We start from the raw sequence: 19349 nt of genomic DNA, 5'->3' as shown, positions 1-19349 counted from the left end.
GGCGGGGGAGGCCGCGCCACACAGCTTGTGGGATTTTAGTTCCCTGACCAGGGATCAAACCCAGGCCCTCGGCAGTGAGAGTGCAGAGTCCTAACCACCAGACCGCCAAGGAATTACCTAAAAGACCATGTCTTTAGCTCTGAAAAAGAACTGTACTCTAATAGTTATATATGTTCTCTTAGGTGTATAAGATGTGAGAATAATTATTGGTTAGATACAATACCAAGCATATTTCCAGTTGCTAAAAATAGACCAAGGAAGACAAGCCACAGACTGGAAGAAAATATTTGCAAAAGACATATCTGATAAAGGACAGTAATATACAAATAACTCTTAAAATCAACAATAGGAAAACTAATAACAGATTTTAGAATGGGCAAAAGACCTGAACAGACACTTCACCAAAGATATACAGGTGACAAATAAGCGTATGAAAAGGTGTTCCACATATGTCATCAGGGAAATGCAATTAGAACAGCAATGAGATACCACTACACACCTATCAGAATGGCCAAAATCCAGAACATTGACAACACCAAATGCTAGCAAAGATGTGCAGCAACAGAAAATCTCATTCGTTGTTGGTAAAATACAAAAAGGTGTGGTCACTTTGGAATACAGTTTGGCAGTCTCTTATAAAACTAAACATACTCTTACCATACAATCAAGCCATGGTAGATGGTCCTTTGTATTTACCCAAAGGAGTTGAAAATTTATGTCCACACGGAAGCCTATACATGGATGTTTACAGCATAATTAACAAAACTTGGAAGCAACCAAGATGTCCTTCAGTGGGTGAATAATAAATAAATGTGGTACATCCAGATAGTGGAATATTATTCTGTGCTAAAAAGAAATGAGCTATCAAGCCATGAAAAGACATGGAAGAACCTTAAATGAATATTACTAAGTGAAAGAAGCCAATCTGAAAAGGCTATATACTGTATGATTCTAACTCTATGACTTTCCAGAAAAGGTAAAATTATGGAGACGGTAAAAAGGTCATTGGTTTCCAGGAGTGAGGGGGGGAAATAAGGATGGATAGGCAGAGCACAGAGGAGTTTTAGGGTGGTGAAGCAATTCTGTACAATACCATAATAATGGATAATGTCATCATATAATTTTCAAAACCCATAGAATGTATAACACTAATGTAAAATATGGACTTTGGGTTATGAGTTTCCAATGTAGGTTCATTGATGGTAACAAGTGTACCATTGTGATGGGGGATGTTGGTAGTGGAGGAAAGCTATGTATGTGGTTGGGGGGGCAGGGAGTCTATGGAAACTCTCTGTACTTTCTGGTCAATTTTTCTGTGAACCTAAAACTGCCCTGAAAAATAAAGTCTTATTTTTAAAAAAGGAACTTCCCTGGTGGCACAGTGGTTAAGGATCCGCCTGCCAATGCAGGGTACGTGGGTTCGAGCCCTGGTCCAGGAAGATCCCACATGCTGTGGAGCAACTAAGCCTGTGTGCCACAGCTACTGCCCCTGCGCTCTAGAGCCCGCGAGCCACAACTGCTGAGCCCACGTGCCACAACTACTGAGCTCACGTGCCACAACTATTGAAGCTCTTGCACCTACAGCCCGTGCTCCACAACAAGAGAAGCCACCGCAATGAGAAGCCTGCGCACCACAACGACGACCCAATGCAGCCAAAAATAAATAAATAAAATTTAAAAATAAAAATAATAAAATAATAAATAAAAAATGGACCAAGAAGAGCTCCGAAATTTTGTTTTTAGTCATTGAAGAATGAGGAGTTATAGAGGACTCTTTGGATTGCCAAGCTGGTTGCCAAATTTGCCTTAGCTCCATCATGCCCAATGTCTGAGTGTTGTTAGAAATTTCCTTGGAGGGGGCAAATGGGATCTGCTCAGCATCCTAGTTCTCACACAAAAAGGTTGAAAATCAGTGAGGAAATATATGCAAAAGCATTTTATATACTTTGAAATCTGCTATAAACGAAATGTTAATTATTACTATTTCTGTCCCTGGGTTAGAAGACTTACCTAGGACTTAAATTAAAAGACTACAGATGGCTTTTAGTCTAAAATACTTAATATATGCTAATTGAAAAGTAGTATATGGTCTCTTTTCTTTGATTTGCAGATTCAGAATGTTCTTCATGAATTTTTTCAAAATCCAGATTTCCAGCTTGGTAAGCCTGCCTGTTCCTCTTACTGCAGTGTTTATATTTTTCTCTCCTTTTTTTTGAGGGTGGAGGGATGCTGAGTAAAGATGAAGAGTCATGTAGTCAAGCTCTTTTGCTCTTTTCAGTTGGAGAATGTAGAAAAGCAGAGATGCAATCAGTGATTTTTAATTCTTTTAGTCGAGTGCCCCATTTTACAACTATTTTGTAATAACCCTTTATTATCCTATCAAATTCCTAGAAAATATTGCTTACATACACAGAATTTTAAAAGAAAGATATAATGTCATAACTGTGATATGAAGGAGAAATACAAGTAAAGACATAAGAAAATTAAATGTGCTGTATTTCAATATATAAATGCTTAGTTACAACTTCGCTAAAAGACATATGGAATAGTCAGACATTGGTACCTATTTATAATGAATGTTTAGACATAAGAAAAGTAAAATTATATCCAATCAGTCATACTCTTTGTATTTGGCATTTTGAAATAAGAGCAAAATGAATGGATTTTTATATACATGTAGAATCCTAGGGCTTCCTTGGTGGCGCAGTGGTTGAGAGTCCGCCTGCCAATGCAGGGGACACGGGTTCGTGCCCCGGTCCGGGAAGATCCCACATGCTGTGGAGCGGCTAGGCCCGTGAGCCATGGCCGCTGAGCCTGCGCGTCCGGAGCCTGTGCTCAGCAACGGGAGAGGCCACAACAGTGAGAGGCCCGCGTACTGCAAAAAAAAAAAAAAAAAAAATCTTTTTATGTACCAGCCCATAATAGGCAGGAAGAGTTATTCTTAGAAGTGGGAGAGGAAACCAGTGTATTAATTCTTTTATCATGAGCTTTCATACAATTTATGTGTCTTAGTAAGGTCAATAAGGATCATGTAATTGTCATATCAAATGAAGGTTTAAAAAAGTCTTTATTTCAAGTATTGCTGTTTATATTTTTATATTATCTGAATCTTTTACCAAAAGAATATATTCATATTTATTTAATTTTTAAAATATTAAAGACAAAATTAAGTACTTAAAAGGAAAGTTTGTGGAAGTGTTGTGTTTTAGGACCTTCTAGCATAAATGCTAGCATGAACCAACACAGATATTTTTGCAGTCTTTTATACTATTGATGTGCCTATTTATTTCTGCTCTATCTTGACATGGTCATTAAAAATGTAGGCATGTTCTTTTTAGTGTTTGAGTTGCTTAGTTAAATAGAAGCCAGGAAAAATAATAATTTTGTAGTAACTGGAATGTTACCCAACTATATATCATTTACTCTATTATAAATATTGATGGACATTAAGAATTTTATTTTCTTTTGGAGTACTATATAATATGAATGTAAAATATGAATGTATCACAACCAAACTATCAAATAACCTTTGTTCCATAATTAAAAGCATGCTGCCAACAATTGGATATTGCTGACTCAATGGAACCAAGACTGAACAAAATGGAATTTATAGAAGTAAGTTATACTATTCATTATTTGAATCAAATTATTTTGCCAGTTTCAGTTGTCTTTTGGTGGATGTCACACATACATTAACTTAAATTAAATGAAAGCATAAAAACTTATTTTATCGATTCTAAGATGTACACTTTAAAATATTTTAACCCCTCTGAAGTTAGATTACATCTTTTTTTTTTTTTTTTTTTTTTGTCAGCCCTCACACCATAGCCCTTAAGCAGTACTACCTTACAGTAACATAACGGAGCCATATCAGCAATTTTAAAGTTGTTCTTTTTACTCTTTAAAATGTGGCTACATTTTAAAGAGTAAAAAGAACATAGATAAAATTAATTTTATTTTATTTATTTATTTTTTTTAATTTAACAAATTTAATCAGTTATACATATACATATGTTCCCATATCCCCTCCCTTTTGCGTCTCCCTCCTGCCCTCCCTATCCCACCCCTCCAGGCGGTCACAAAGCACCGAGCTGATCTCCCTGTGCTATGCGGCTGCTTCCCACTAGCTATCTACCTTACGTTTGGTAGTGTATATATGTCCATGCCGCTCTTTCGCTTTGTCACAGCTTACCCTTCCCCCTCCCCATATCCTCAAGTCCATTCTCTAGTAGATCTGTGTCTTTATTCCTGTCTTACCCCTATGTTCTTCATGACATTTTTTTTCTTAAATTCCATATATATGTGTCAGCATACAGTATTTGTCTTTCTCTTTCTGACTTACTTCACTCTGTATGACAGACTCTAGGTCCATCCACCTCATTACAAATAGCTCAATTTCGTTTCTTTTTATGGCTGAGTAATATTCCATTGTATATATGTGCCACATCTTCTTTATCCATTCATCCGATGATGGACACTTAGGTTGTTTCCATCTCCGGGCTATTGTAAATAGGGCTGCTATGAACATTTTGGTACATGACTCTTTTTGAATTATGGTTTTCTCAGGGTATATGCCCAGTAGTGGGATTGCTGGGTCATATGGTAGTTCTATTTGTAGTTTTTTAAGGAACCTCCATACCGTTCTCCATAGTGGCTGTACCAATTCACATTCCCACCAGCAGTGCAAGAGTGTTCCCTTTTCTCCACACCCTCTCCAGCATTTATTGTTTGTAGATTTTTTGATGATGGCCATTCTGACTGGTGTGAGATGATATCTCATTGTAGTTTTGATTTGCATTTCTCTAATGAGCAAAGATGTTGAGCATCCTTTCATGTGTTTGTTGGCAGTCTGTATATCTTCTGTGGAGAAATGTCTATTTAGGTCTTCTGCCCATTTTTGGATTGGGTTGTTTGTTTTTTTGATATTGAGCTGCATGAGCTGCTTGTATATTTTGGAGATTAATCCTTTGTCAGTTGCTTCATTGGCAAATATTTTCTCCCATTCTGAGGGTTGTCTTTTGGTCTTGTTTATGGTTTCCTTTGCTGTGCAAAAGCTTTTAAGTTTCATTAGGTCCCATGTGTTTATTTTTGTCTTTATTTCCATTACTCTAGGAGGTGGGTCAAAAAGGATCTTGCTGTGATTTATGTCATAGAGTGTTCTGCCTATGTTTTCCTCTAAGAGTTTGATAGTGTCTGGCCTTACATTTAGGTCTTTAATCCATTTTGAGCTTGTTTTTGTGTATGGTGTTAGGGAGTGATCTAATCTCATACTTTTACATGTCCCTGTCCAGTTTTCCCAGCACCACTTATTGAAGAGACTGTCCTTTCTCCACTGTACATTCCTGCCTCCTTTATCAAAGATAAGGTGACCATATGTGCATGGGTTTATCTCTGGGCTTTCTATCCTGTTCCATTGATCTATCTTTCTGTTTTTGTGCCAGTACCACACTGTCTTGATTACTGTAGCTTTGTAGTATAGTCTGAAGTCAGGGAGCCTGATTCCTCCAGCTCCATTATTCGTTCTCAAGGTTGCTTTGGCTATTCGGGGTCTTTTGTGTTTCCATACAAATTGTGAAATTTTTTGTTCTAGTTCTGTGAAAAATGCCAGTGGTAGTTTGATAGGGATTGCATTGAATCTGTAGATTGCTTTGGGTAGTAGAGTCATTTTCACAATGTTGATTCTTCCAATCCAAGAACGTGGTATATCTCTCCATCTATTTGTATCATCTTTCATTTCTTTCATCAGTGTCTTGTAATTTTCTTCATACAGGTCTTTTGTCTCCTTAGGTAGGTTTATTCCTAGATACTTTATTCTTTTTGTTGCAATAGTAAATGGGAGTGTTTCCTTGATTTCACTTTCAGATTTTTCATCATTAGTATATAGGAATGCCAGAGATTTCTGTGCATTAATTTTGTATCCTGCTACTTTACCAAATTCATTGATTAGCTCTAGTAGTTTTCTGGTAGCATCTTTAGGATTCTCTATGTATAGTATCATGTCATCTGAAAACAGTGACAGCTTTACTTCTTCTTTTCCGATTTGGATTCCTTTTATTTCCTTTTCTTCTCTGATTGCTGTGGCTAAAACTTCCAAAACTATGTTGAATAAGAGTGGTGAGAGTGGGCAACCTTGTCTTGTTCCTGATCTTAGTGGAAATGGTTTCAGTTTTTCACCATTGAGGACGATGCTGGCTGTGGGTTTGTCTTATATGGCCTTTATTATGTTGAGGAAAGTTCCCTCTATGCCTACTTTCTGCAGGGTTTTTATCATAAATGGGTGTTGAATTTTGTCGAAAGCTTTCTCTGCATCTATTGAGATTATCATATGGTTTTTCTCCTTCAATTTGTTAATATGGTGTATCACGTTGATTGATTTGCGTATATTGAAGAATCCTTGCATTCCTGGAATAAACCCCACTTGATCATGGTGTATGATCCTTTTAATGTGCTGTTGGATTCTGTTTGCTAGTATTTTGTTGAGGATTTTTGCATCTATGTTCATCAGTGATATTGGCCTGTAGTTTTCTTTGTGACATCCTTGTCTGGTTTTGGTATCAAGGTGATGGTGGCCTCGTAGAATGAGTTTGGGAGTGTTCCTCCCTCTGCTATATTTTGGAAGAGTTTGAGAAGGATAGGTGTTAGCTGTTCTCTAAATGCTTGATAGAATTCGCCTGTGAAGCCATCTGGTCCTAGGCTTTTGTTTGTTGGAAGATTTTTAATCACAGTTTCAATTTCAGTGCTTGTGATTGGTCTGTTCATATTTTCTATTTCTTCCTGATTCAGTCTTGGCAGGTTGTGCATTTCTAAGAATTTGTCCATTTCTTCCAGGTTGTCCATTTTATTGGCATAGAGTTGCTTGTAATAATCTCTCATGATCTTTTGTATTTCTGCAGTGTCAGTTGTTACTTCTCCTTTTTCATTTCTAATTCTATTGATTTGAGTCTTCTCCCTTTTTTTCTTGATGAGTCTGGCTAATGGTTTATCAATTTTGTTTATCTTCTCAAAGAACCAGCTTTTAGTTTTATTGATCTTTGCTATCGTTTCCTTCATTTCTTTTTCATTTATTTCCGATCTGATCTTTATGATTTCTTTCCTTCTGCTAACTTTGGGATGTTTTTGTTCTTCTTTCTCTAATTGCTTTAGGTACAAGGTTAGGTTGTTTATTCGAGATGTTTCCTGTTTCTTAAGGTAGGATTGTATTGCTATAAACTTCCCTCTTAGAACTGCTTTTGCTACATCCCATAGGTTTGGGTCGTCGCGTCTCCATTGTCATTTGTTTCTAGGTACTTTTTAATTTCCTCTTTGATTTCTTCAGTGATCACTTTGTTATTAAGTAGTGTATTGTTTAGCCTCCATGTGTTTGTATTTTTTACAGCTCTTTTCCTGTAATTGATACCTAGTCTCATAGCATTGTGGTCGGAAAAGATACTTGATACAATTTCAATTTTCTTAAATTTACCAAGGCTTGATTTGTGACCCAAGATATGATCTATCCTGGAGAATGTTCCATGAGCACTTGAGAAAAATGTGTATTCTGTTGTTTTTGGATGGAATGTCCTATAAATATCAATTAAGTCCATCTTGTTTAATGTATCATTTAAAGCTTGTGTTTCCTTATTTATTTTCATTTTGGATGATCTGTCCATTGGTGAAAGTGGGGTGTTAAAGTCCCCTACTATGATTGTGTTACTGTCGATTTCTCCTTTTATGGCTGTTAGTATTTGCCTTATGTATTGAAGTGCTCCTATGTTGGGTGCATAAATATTTACAATTGTTATATTTTCTTCTTGGATTGATCCCTTGATCATTATGTAGTGTCCTTCTTTGTCTCTTCTAATGGTCTTTATTTTAAAGTCTATTTTGTCTGATATGAGAATTGCTACCCCAGCTTTCTTTTGGTTTCCATTTGCATGGAATATCTTTTTCCATCTCCTTACTTTCAGTCTGTATGTGTCTCTAGGTCTGAAGTGGGTCTCTTGTAGACAGTATATATATGGGTCTTGTGTTTGTATCCATTCAGCCAATCTGTGTCTTTTGGTGGGAGCATTTAGTCCATTTACATTTAAGGTAGTTATCGATATGTATGTTCCTATTCCCATTTTCTTAATTGTTTTGGGTTCGTTATTGTAGGTCTTTTCCTTCGTTGTGTTTCTTGCCTAGAGAAGTTCCTTTAGCATTTGTTGTAAAGCTGGTTTGGTGGTGCTGAACTCTCTCAGGTTTTACTTGTCTGTAAAGGTTTTAATTTCTCCATCAAATCTGAAGGAGATCCTTGCTGGGTAGAGTAATCTTGGTTGCAGGTTTTTCTCCTTCATCACTTTAATTATGTCCTGCCACTCCCTTCTGGCTTGTAGAGTTTCTGCTGAGAGATCAGCTGTTATCCTGATGGGGATTCCCTTGCGTGTTATTTGTTGTTTTTCCTTGCTGCTTTTAATATGATTTCTTTGTGTTTAATTTTTGACAGTTGATTAATATGTGTCTTGGTGTATTTCTCCTTGGATTTATTCTGTATGGGACTCTGTGCCTCCTGGACTTGATTAACTATTTCCTTTCCCATATTAGGGAAGTTTTCAACTATAATCTCTTCAAATATTTTCTCAGTCCCTTTCTTTTTCTCTTCTTCTTCTGGAACCCCTATAATTTGAATGTTGGTGCGTTTAATGTTGTCCCAGAGGTCTCTGAGACTGTCCTCTGTTCTTTTCATTCTTTTTTCTTTATTTTGCTCTGCATCAGTTATTTCCACTATTTTATCTTCCACCTCACTTATCCGTTCTTCTGCCTCAGTTATTCTGCTATTGATCCCATCTAGAGTACTTTTCATTTCATTTATTGTGTTTTTAATCGATGCTTGATTCATCTTTAGTTCTTCTAGGTCCTTGTTAACTGTTTCTTGCATTTTATCTATTCTATTTCCAAGATTTTGGATCTTGGAAATAGAATCTTGGATCATCTTTACTATCATTATTCTGAATTTTTTTTTCAGGTAGACTGCCTATTACCTCTTCATTTGTTAGGTCTGGTGGGTTTTTATCTTGCTCCTTCTCCTGCTGTGTGTTTTTCTGTCTTCTCATTTTGCTTATGTTACTGTGTTTGGGGTCTCCTTTTTGCAGGCTGCAGGTTCGTAGTTCCTGTTGTTTTTGGTGTCTGTCCCTAGTGGCTAAGGTTGGTTTAGTGGGTTGTATAGGCTTCCTGGTGGAGGGGACTAGTGCCTGTGTTCTGGTGGATGAGGCTGGATCTTGTCTTTCTGGTGGGCAGGTCCACGTCTGGTGGTGTGTTTTGGGGTGTCTGCAGACATTTTATGATTTTAGGCAGCCTCTCTGCTAATGGGTGGCGTTGTGTTCCTGTCTTGCTAGTTGTTTGGCATAGGGTGTCCAGCACTGTAGCTTGCTGGTCGTTGAGTGAAGCTGGGTGCTGGAGTTGAGATGGAGATCTCTGGAAGATTTTTGCCGTTTGATATTATGTGGAGCTGGGAGGTCTCTTGTGGACCAGTGTCCTGAAGTTGGCTCTCCCACCTCAGAGGCACAGCACTGACTCCTGGCTCCTCAATTTGGGATGATTTGTTGTCTATTCATGTATTCCACAGATGCAGGGTACATCAAGTTGATTGTGGAGCTTTAATCCGCTGCTTCTGAGGCTGCTGGGAGAGATTTTCCTTTCTCTTCTTTGTTCCCACAGCTCCCGGGTCTCAGCTTTGGATTTGGCCCCGCCTCTGCGTGTAGGTCGCCCGGAGGGCGTCTGTTCTTCGCTCAGACAGGACAGGGTTAAAGGAGCAGCCGCTTCAGGGACTCTGGCTCACTCAGGCCGGGGGGGAGGGAGGGGCACGGAGTGCGGGGCGAACCTGCAGCGGCAGAGGCCGGCGTGACATTGCACCAGCCCGAGGCATGCCGTGCATTCTCCCAGGGAAGCCGTCTCTCGATCCCGGGACCCTGGCAGTGACGGGCTGTACAGGCTCCCGGAAGGGCGGCGTGGACAGTGACCTGCGCTCTCACACAGGCCTCTTGGCGGCGGCAGCAGCAGCCCCAGCGTCCCACGCCCGTCTCTGGGCTCCGTGCTTTCAGCCGCGGCTTGCGCCAGTCTGTGAGGCTCCTTTAAGCAGCGCTCTTAATCCCCTCTCCTCGCGCGCCAGGAAACCAAGAGGGAAGAAATAGTCTCTTGCCTCTTCGGCAGCTCCAGAGTTTTCCCGGACTCCCTCCCGGCTAGCTGTGGCGCATTAGCCCCCTTCAGGCTGAGTTCTCGCCGTCAGCCCCAGTCCTCTCCCTGCGCTCTGACCGAAGCCCGAGCCTCAGCTTCCAGCACCGCCCGCCCGGGCAGGCGAGCAGACAAGCCTCTCGGGCTGGTGAGTGCCGGTCGGCACCGATCCTCTGTGCGGGAATCTCTCCGCTTTGCCCTTCCCAGGTACGTGGGAAGTTTCTTGTCTTTTGGGATGTCTGAGGTCTTCTGCCAGCGTTCAGTAGGGGTTCTGTAGGAGTTGTTCCACGTGTAGCTATATTTCTGGTGTATCTGTGGGGAGGAGGGTGATCTCCGCGTCTTACTCTTCCGCCATCTTCCCCGGAAGTCTAGGTTACATCTTATAATCAAAGGCATGTTGCAACTTCTTTCAGTCAGTGGTACTCATGATGTGTGTGAAAAACTTCCACTGACACCTTCGCGTAGGGCCAAGAAAAACCAGCTTCTTACATTCAGTGAAATCTGGTTCTACAAATAATAATGAGACTTCAAACTTACAAAGCATTTCCTATGGGCCAGGTGCTGTCCAAAGCTATCCATATATTAACTCAGGTAAGCTCAGCAATCCTTATTCCTACTTTTATAGATGAAGACACTAAGGTACAGAAAAGGTAAGTAACTTGTACAAGGTCTCAAAATTAGTGGAGCTAGGGAAATTTGTATTCAGGCAGTTTGGCTTAGAAGTCTACCTAAATATCCTCATGTGTTCCTATCTTTCTTCTTGTTATGTCTCCCAAGTTTAGTTATTTTATAATTTTTATTTTATCCAGATTTATATCATTTACTTTCTCTTCTGTAACTATAGTTCCCATAACTGATTAATCTTAGTCTAATATTTAACTGGATTTGAGGTTCACTTCCTGTTCTTTTACAGTGGCTTTGCTATTCCTGAGTTACTTATTTTGATTCATCTCTTAATTAGCTAAATTTATTGTAAAGTTTTTTCAGGAAGGTCTCAAGGGTGCTATATTTTCTGACTTCTTTTCTGTTGAAAATGCCTGCATATTGCCTCTAAAGCTATATGTTGGATGGGTATACTGTATTTGGGTCACATTTTCTTTTCACCTCAAAACATTATGGACATTGCTCAATTATTTTCTGGTATTGAATGTTGTGAACTCTGTCAGTTTTACTTTTCTCCCTTCATTCGTTTTAATTAATTCAACAAATATGTACATGTACCTAATACATATATACGTACACACATATCATATATGAATACATATATGTATATATCCATATATGATATTTATCTATTTGTGTGCATATGTATATATGTAAGTAAATCCATACAATTAAAGGAGAAAGCAGGTAAGGGTGATATATATACATACTTAATACAAACTCATTAGCATTCTACATAATAACTTTGTAGATCTATATATCTATATATATGTATGTGTGTATATATATGTGTATATAAATAAATTTTTGTTTTAATGAGTGGTTTGGGCTATTAATAATTTTTTTTCTGACATTTCCCAACTTCTCTTCCTGAAATGCAAACAGCATATCTTCAGGTACTTTCATTAGAGCGAAGAGCTGTTATGTCAACAGAAACCAAGAAAGTATTTCTTGTATAGAAATATTTATTGAAAATGTTTAATGATCTGATCAATAAATCATTGAGACATGACATCTGACATAGAAGTAGTGTTGAGAACACTTGCATTTTTTTAAATTTATTTTTTATGAGGTAACATTGGTTTATAAGGTTCACGTGTACAACACAGATGGAATACTTGCTTTTAAAGAGATGTGCTTTAAGGTTATTTTTGTCAGCACTCCCCGAAGCTGGAAGAAAATAAAATTATAAATGTTGGGTTTAAAGTCAAGCTATTACACACAGGTGCCACCCAGTGGACATACAATGCCATGCAGTTGCCCTCTAATTGTTTTAATGAGCAGTGTAATTAGCATTCAGGTTGGAGCATGTTTGGAGAAAGTGGAGTCACTGAGTAATAATCAATATAGAGAAAAAGACAAATGGAGAGATAGAATGGTCACAGATACTTCCACATGCACATCATTTTCCTAGCATGTCTGTTTTTTGGTGGTTAAATGAATAGATGATGATCTTTTTGTTGACTTTTACCTCTCTTTTCATGTGTTTTATTCCATTAAATGAAGATCTAGAGTAACTATTTTAGAATATTTACTTCTAGCCTCTTAGTTATTAAGTATATACTGACTGTTTATTCTCTGTGCTAGGAAAGATGTCAAAATTAGAGTTGTATTTCTTACCCTTAAGGACCAAATAATGCATTACTGCATTATTTTTGTATGGGAGTGTGCCTATGGCTACGTGCAGGCATTTATGTCTGTGTGTGTGTGTGTAGATGCATGCATTCATACACTGGATAAAACCAGAGTAGGATACAGGTAATGGAAGGATCAAAATATAAGCGAATTAAGGACAGACACCACAAAAAGACAATTGGAAAGCAATGAACAGGTGTAAAACATTATGAATTATATTATTATATTGCTGAGGGATGCATAGAAAAGAAAAATGAGACTTCAGTGGACCAGGTTTGATGTAGGAAACTCATCTGGTGTTCATGAGTTTTAAATTTCTTCCACTTGCCATGTATCTCCACCTTGTATCTCCTTACTTTATGTTTAATGTTCTTAAACATTAAGAACAATGCATTAAACATTTATATATTGACAGGAACAATTTTAAATGTAAAATGTGCTACTTTATTTGAGATTGTTTTGTTTGGATTATAAGCTAAATATTTAGACACATAAGAAATATGTTTTGGAAGAGTGTCAGGCTTGTTTTAAATTCTCAGAACACTCTGGTTCCCAAAAGACAACTCCTTCTAGGAGACAAAACTTACCATTTGTATCATTTTAATGCTGGGGCTGAGTTGATCAAGTAGATATTGTGTTCTCTATACAAGTTTGAAAAGGAACAGAAGTCTTAACCTTTAGATTTCAGTGGGCTCCCATTAGCAAAACTAATTGCATTGCCTTGTGTTCAGGCTAGGAGTAAGCAGGTGCTGATAGGCAGCTCCTTCCTGAAGTTCCCAGATGTCAATCTTACAGAAGATCTACCCTTTCATTTCTCTATCTGAGTGGTTAATTTGTTTATCAACAGAAGAAAACCATTTCAAGTACATTTGCTTTATCTGAACATCACTAATGTGTTTATAGAAAATGTAATTAACTTTTTAGGTAGGAGGGTTCTTTTAATTCCCTGGACTTTTTGAACTCCATGAATTCCCTTTGTTTTGGTAAAGAATTTCCTAATCTGTTTCAAGAGAAGTCTGAGAGATAAGTATGTCTAAATTTTTCTTGGTACATTTTAAGGCAAAGATTACCTTAAGTTGTCAAAAAGTGCCCATAATTTTTTTTGATAATAGTCCCAGAAATGGCTGTATGCCCCTCTCCAAAAAAAGTTTCTGTAGGTTGATTGGTTGTTTGGAACTTGAAACCCATTTTCCAAATAGAATATTTTATATAGTGGCCAGGGTCCTTGTTTTCAAAGTTCCTGAAATGGAGTTCTTAATAATCATTAAGTAACTATTTATGTGGGGGAAAGTGCTACCTGAAGAAGAGGGCATCACCATGCACTACCAGGGAAAGGAACTTCCTTATTTCTAATCCATTGATGATGACTATATACAAGACCTTTAGTATGACAAGGTTCATGGAGTAAAGGGTAAGGATGGCCTAGGGTAGAAGAGAGCCTCCGAAGACCCCACAGTGAGGAGCTGAAGGAGGCTGTCCTCTTATCAATGCAGATCATCCTTTCCCACCTCTGGGGGTCCAGAGATTGACACACTTCTATTTCTACTGATACTAGCAATCGGCCCTTGACTGATGGATGTTCTTTCCCTGATGCAGTTTCACAGTCCCCTAAACCAGGGGTCCCCAACCCCCAGGCCACACAGCAGGAGGTGAGCGGCCGGCGAGCCAGCGAAGCTTCATCTGCTGCTCCACATTGCTTGTATTACCGCCTGAACCAACCTCCCCCCAACCCCCCGCCATGGAAAAATTGTCTTCCACAAAACCGGTCCCTGGTGCCAGAAAGGTTGGGGACTGCTGAAACTGTTGCCTCAAAGTAATACAAAGTATAGATTTCTCAGACAAGAGTGAATCCTTTTAAAGAACTATTCTCTAGGGGTATGTGGCCTGCTTATCAGTTCTGCTCCCTCTAGGCACCAGAATCTTGACTCAGATTGTCATTTGTGTTCACCATTCCCAGTTATTTGTAACAAACGTTTAGGTGTTCTTTATCTTGTAATTATCTAAATACAACAGAAGGATCAAGAATGGGTGAATGCATACCACAGAATAATAACTCTACATAGTTTGCTTTATGTTTGTCCCAGTGGATTGGAGATGAAGAGATGCCACAGACACAACGGCTGCAAAGTTTCGTTTACAGATACTTACAGAGAAAGTTTGTTATATAAAGCAGGATACAACACAGCATGCTTCCAGAGGATCCCTAGAGTTCCCCACAGGGATTAGACTATTGGCATGAATCAGAGTAGAGGGTTTCAAACCATCCTGGTTTGCCTGGGACTGAGGGGTTTCTCAGTATATGGGACTTTCAGTGCTTAACCAGGAAAGTTCCAGGCAAAGTGAGGCAGTTGGTCACCCTAATTGAGGAGTTTACTTTGCTTTTCTTTGTCCTTATCTCCCACCTGATCATTGTGGAAACTCTGGCCACGTATCTACCTGCTCACCAAGGACAAGTGAAAACAACCCAACACCTTCCTGTTTACTGTGGAACTGGCTAAGGTTGAGGGTCAGTTTCCCAGCAGCATCCTTCAGTAGACGTAGGCTTCAAGCAGTCTGAGGTCTACACCTGAATTATAAAATGGGCTTAAGAATAATTATATACAAAACTGCAATTTACTATACAGTGGGATTCAGATGTTAAGTTTTGATTCTGCCACACTGAGGAACCAGTGTATCTCTTGGCCAGGTGTAAATAAGGGCCAGGCCTCTGCCTAGACTCTCTTTTTTGGGATTCTTTGTTCTTGCTCCAAAGTGGTCTGCTTTGAGATGGTCACTTCCTTATGCTCAGTTGTTTTATATCAATCAGACAGTCTGAGGCCTTCAAACTGACACAGGTCAAAGTTTAAACTTTAAATAGAGAGGCTTCATCAGCTGTACCCAAAGATTGTACTTTAACGTATTCTACTAAGTCCAGGCTGTGCATTTTCCTTGAGATGGTATGCATCTGAGTGGCTTTCTATTCTCTCTAGTTCCACTGTATTTTGTAATTTTTGTTTGTTTTGTTTTGCTCATTTTGTTTTCCATGTGCTTTGAGCTATGGCAGAGAAGGACAGAAGATGGAAGAATGATGGCTTTGGGAGAGGTAGAGGCAGCAATATGTTGTGAAACTACCTGAGGAAACCTTAGGAGGAAACAAGGGAATTTTAAGCCAGGGAAATGGGAGAGCCTATGGTAAACTATCCTCCAAGTTGGTGTGTGTCTTCCCAGGTGGTCTTCAACTGTAAGAAACACACAAATCAAGGAACTGTCTGATCAGCAATTCCTTATTGTTTGCATTAGTTTGCTAAGGCTGCCATAACAAAGTACCATAGACTGGGTGACTTAAACATCAGAAATTTAACTTCTCAGTTCTGGAAGCTAGAAGTCCAAGACAAGAAATTGGCAGGGTTGGTTTCTTCTGAGAGTCTCTCTCTCCTTGGCTTGTAGATGGCCATCTTCTCCTTGTACCTTCACGCGATCTTCCCCTCTGTACATGTACAAATTTCCTCTTTTTAAAAAAAATGGTTTTTGGCTGCACCGTGCTGCATGCAGGATCTTAGTTCCCCGACCAGGGATTGAAACTGTGCCCCCTGCAGTGGAAGCATGGAGTCTTAAACAGTGGACTCCCCACCAGGGAAGTCCCAAAATTTCCTCTTTTTTTAAGGGTACTAGTCAGATGAGGGCCCACCCTAGTCACCTCATTTTAATTTAATTACCTCTTTAAAGACCCTGTCTCAACATACAGTCACATTCTGAGGAACTGGGGGTTAGGCCTTCAACATATGAATTTTGGGGGCACACCACTCAACCCATAACATTGCCTAAGCCACCTTTCACCAGTATGGGTTAGACTGTGTGTTTCAGTCTGTCACTTTTAGTATTATTGGATATTAAATGAGGCCTTTGTTCAATTCATTTGTTAAGCGAAGTTTTTAAAGATCAGAACATTTTTCTGCTTTGTTGAATATATAATTAGCATTAATTGTTTTAAAAGTTCCCTGTCTGAGACTGGAAAGCTAATTTTCTGCCCAAATGCTATATGAACATATCACTTCTTCAATGATAGATAGCAAATATAATATGTGTATTTCAATATTCTATAGTTCTTGCTTGCAGACATTTCTGAAAATGTTATTTACTACCAAGGCTTCCAAACACAATTTGGAAGTTAATACCTAACATAGATAGTTTCCAAACATAGTTTTCTTCCTACTGCTCTCAGATCACCCACTTCATCAATCTTCCAGTATGTCTATAATTAAATAAGTGTGAATCCCAAGGCTGTAGAATCTAACAGTAGCTACCAACCTGTTAAGTGTGACATTTACTGCATTCTCAACATTTTGATTTTCCTGTCAGAAAGGAAAATCCTAGAATTCATTACGTTGGGATCCAACACACACAGACAACTTGATTAAGTACAGTTCTAATGTTTAATAGCTCACAAAGTGATTAAACTGAAGGGTATTAGAAGCTAATCATATTCTTAAATTCATCTAAGCAATTATTTCAGGACTTATGGATATTAATTGACTCATTCCTTGGGAGGGATGTGAAAACACAAAAGCTACCATATGTTTTCATTTTTTCTATTTTTACAAGAGATACTGGCAAACTGCTATAATTGTTCTATTTGGAATTTGATTTGTAGTTCAGTTGGCATCTGGTTGTCTTTCATGTCATGTAGCCCATGCTTATGGAACATGCTCACTCAGAAAAGCCATAGGCTATAAATCTAGAATGTTAAAGTGTCTCTTGGAGAAACAATTAAACTAAGTCTTGATTTAATAACATTCCCACAGCCAGAAAATTCATATAGCTTTGAGGTCAATTCCCAAAAGCTTAATACAAAACAAGATGAATCTTTTCATGAATCAGTAATTTTTATTTCAGCATTAGAGCACTGAGCCACAATATTGCCAGAAAATGTCAATTATTCGGTAATTCTACCTTATCAGTAATTTAGAGAAGTACCTACTATTCAAGCAAAAAGTCATTAACGATTGAACAATAGGATCTTAGAATACTGGTATAATTAGGACCAGTTGCCTCAGACCATCTAATTCAAACTTAAGTGAGTTTGAGCATAAGAATCACCCAGAGGGCTTCTAAAAACAGACTCTAGGTCTCACTCCAGAGTTTCTGATTCAGTAGGTTTGGAGTAGGGTCCCCATATTTGCATTTCTAACAAGCTCTCAAGGGCCCACACTTTGAGAACCACTGATCTCATTGAGTTTTTCCGTCTAAAATACGTATGTCAGCTGAGAGGACTTTTATTTTATGAAGAAAACCTTCTTGCTCAATTTCTTACCTAGCTCAAAAGGAGAAAGAGCAATGGCTGCAGAGAACTTATTGCATGAAATACCTATACTCTGTACGTATACAGGGTCCTCTCCATGACCCAGTGAGATAGCGACTGTGGTAGCTATTAGGGAACAAATTAAGGAACTGGGAAGTCCAGCGACTCATCCAATGTTACTCAACCAGTAAATATGGGAACTGGGATTATTTGACCCAAGACAAAATGTGAGGTCTTAACCGGTATACTATTCTGCTTCCCAAGTAACAGAAAATAGCTTAATTGTGCTCATTAATCCATCAAGAATAATGACAATTAGGTGGTTTAGGCAGTTAAGGAAATGAAATATTTAGAAAAGCTCCTTTGCTCTGCTTAGATTTTCCTCTTTTGATCTCTAAACCAGTTGAATGATGGTTTATGACTCATTAGCATGGATTCAAGCCTAATATATCTCTTACATAATACATCCTAAATTTGCCTACATAATATTAATGAGGAAGTGAAATATCGAATAAACCTTCATTTCAAAGATTATGTCAATGAAATATGCCAACAAAATGTTCCATTTCAAACAAACTGTATTAGTTGTTATTCTTTAATCGTAAGAAACAGGAACCAACCTGAGCTAACGTAGCTGAAAATGCAATGTGCAGAAACCAAGGGCAGGAATTTGTTCTGGCTTCAGGAAGAGACTGGAATAGGGAGTTGGAGAACATCAAGACTCTTTCCTCGGGCCTCCCTGGTGGCGCAGTGGTTGAGAGTCTGCCTGCCGATGCAGGGGATACGGGTTCGTGCCCCGGTCCGGGAGGATCCCATATGTCGCAGAGCGGCTGGGCCCGTGAGCCATGGCCGCTGAGCCTGCGCATCCGGAGCCTGTGCTCCGCAACGGGAGAGGCCACAGCAGTGAGAGGCCCGCATACCGCAAAAAAAAAAAAAAAAAGACTCTTTCCTCTCTGCTTTTTGTTTCATCTGTCTCTGTGTACAGACTTCTGCATCCTTAGTTCACATGGAGAAATCTGGCCTCCCAATAAATCTTAAGTTTACATTCACAGGTCCAGCCCCTCTCAGAGATCAATTGGCCATTCCCCAGTCCTAATTCTCAATTCGCAGTATAGAGAATCTGAATGAGTTTGTTTAGGATAAGTATCCTCCCATGGCCCAATCATTTCTAGCTATGGAAGCAGGGCCGTTCAGTACAAATTTGACTGCCACTGTGCTTGGGGCAGAGGAAGAAATCATTGACTTGTGAGGTAGGCTAACACCTAAAGAGGAGTCCACTCAGAAACTCTTCCAGTGGTTGATACACTGCTCTCTATCACAGGATACTTACAGTCATGTGTAGATCAAGATTGTAATGTTCCTGACCTATCAAATTAGCAGAAATGTGGAAAGCAATACACACTGATGATGAGGCTGAAGAGAAACAGCCACTCATACATTGGTGGGAGTGCAAAAGGGTACAAGCCTGATGTCAAAACCTACCAAAAGTACAGATGTGTTTACCTTCTAAGCAAGCAATCCCACTTCTGGGAATCTATTCAACAGGGCTCAAGAAGAACAGCCCAAGAGCATAGGTGTTTTCAGATTC

The 19349-nt window shown here is 38.9% G+C and overlaps 1 protein-coding gene across 9 annotated transcripts in view; it reads left to right on the top strand.

The window, feature by feature from the left end:
* Positions 1-19349, top strand: part of EFCAB5 (EF-hand calcium binding domain 5) — a 123059-nt gene that overhangs the window by 45111 nt on the left and 58599 nt on the right. For all 9 annotated transcript variants that reach the window (XM_082604544.1, XM_082604543.1, XM_082604545.1 and 6 more), the window contains exons 7-8: positions 2111-2159; positions 3548-3615. In XM_082604544.1, coding sequence (XP_082460670.1) covers positions 2111-2159; positions 3548-3615 — 117 coding nt within the window. The remainder of the gene's footprint in view (positions 1-2110; positions 2160-3547; positions 3616-19349) is intronic.

This window comes from Mesoplodon mirus (assembly GCF_964341445.2).
Source record: "Mesoplodon mirus genome assembly, chromosome: 18".
Taxonomy (NCBI): Eukaryota; Metazoa; Chordata; class Mammalia; order Artiodactyla; family Ziphiidae; genus Mesoplodon; species Mesoplodon mirus.
Note: the sequence above shows the minus strand (reverse complement) of the source record. Positions and strands in the feature narration are given on the sequence as shown.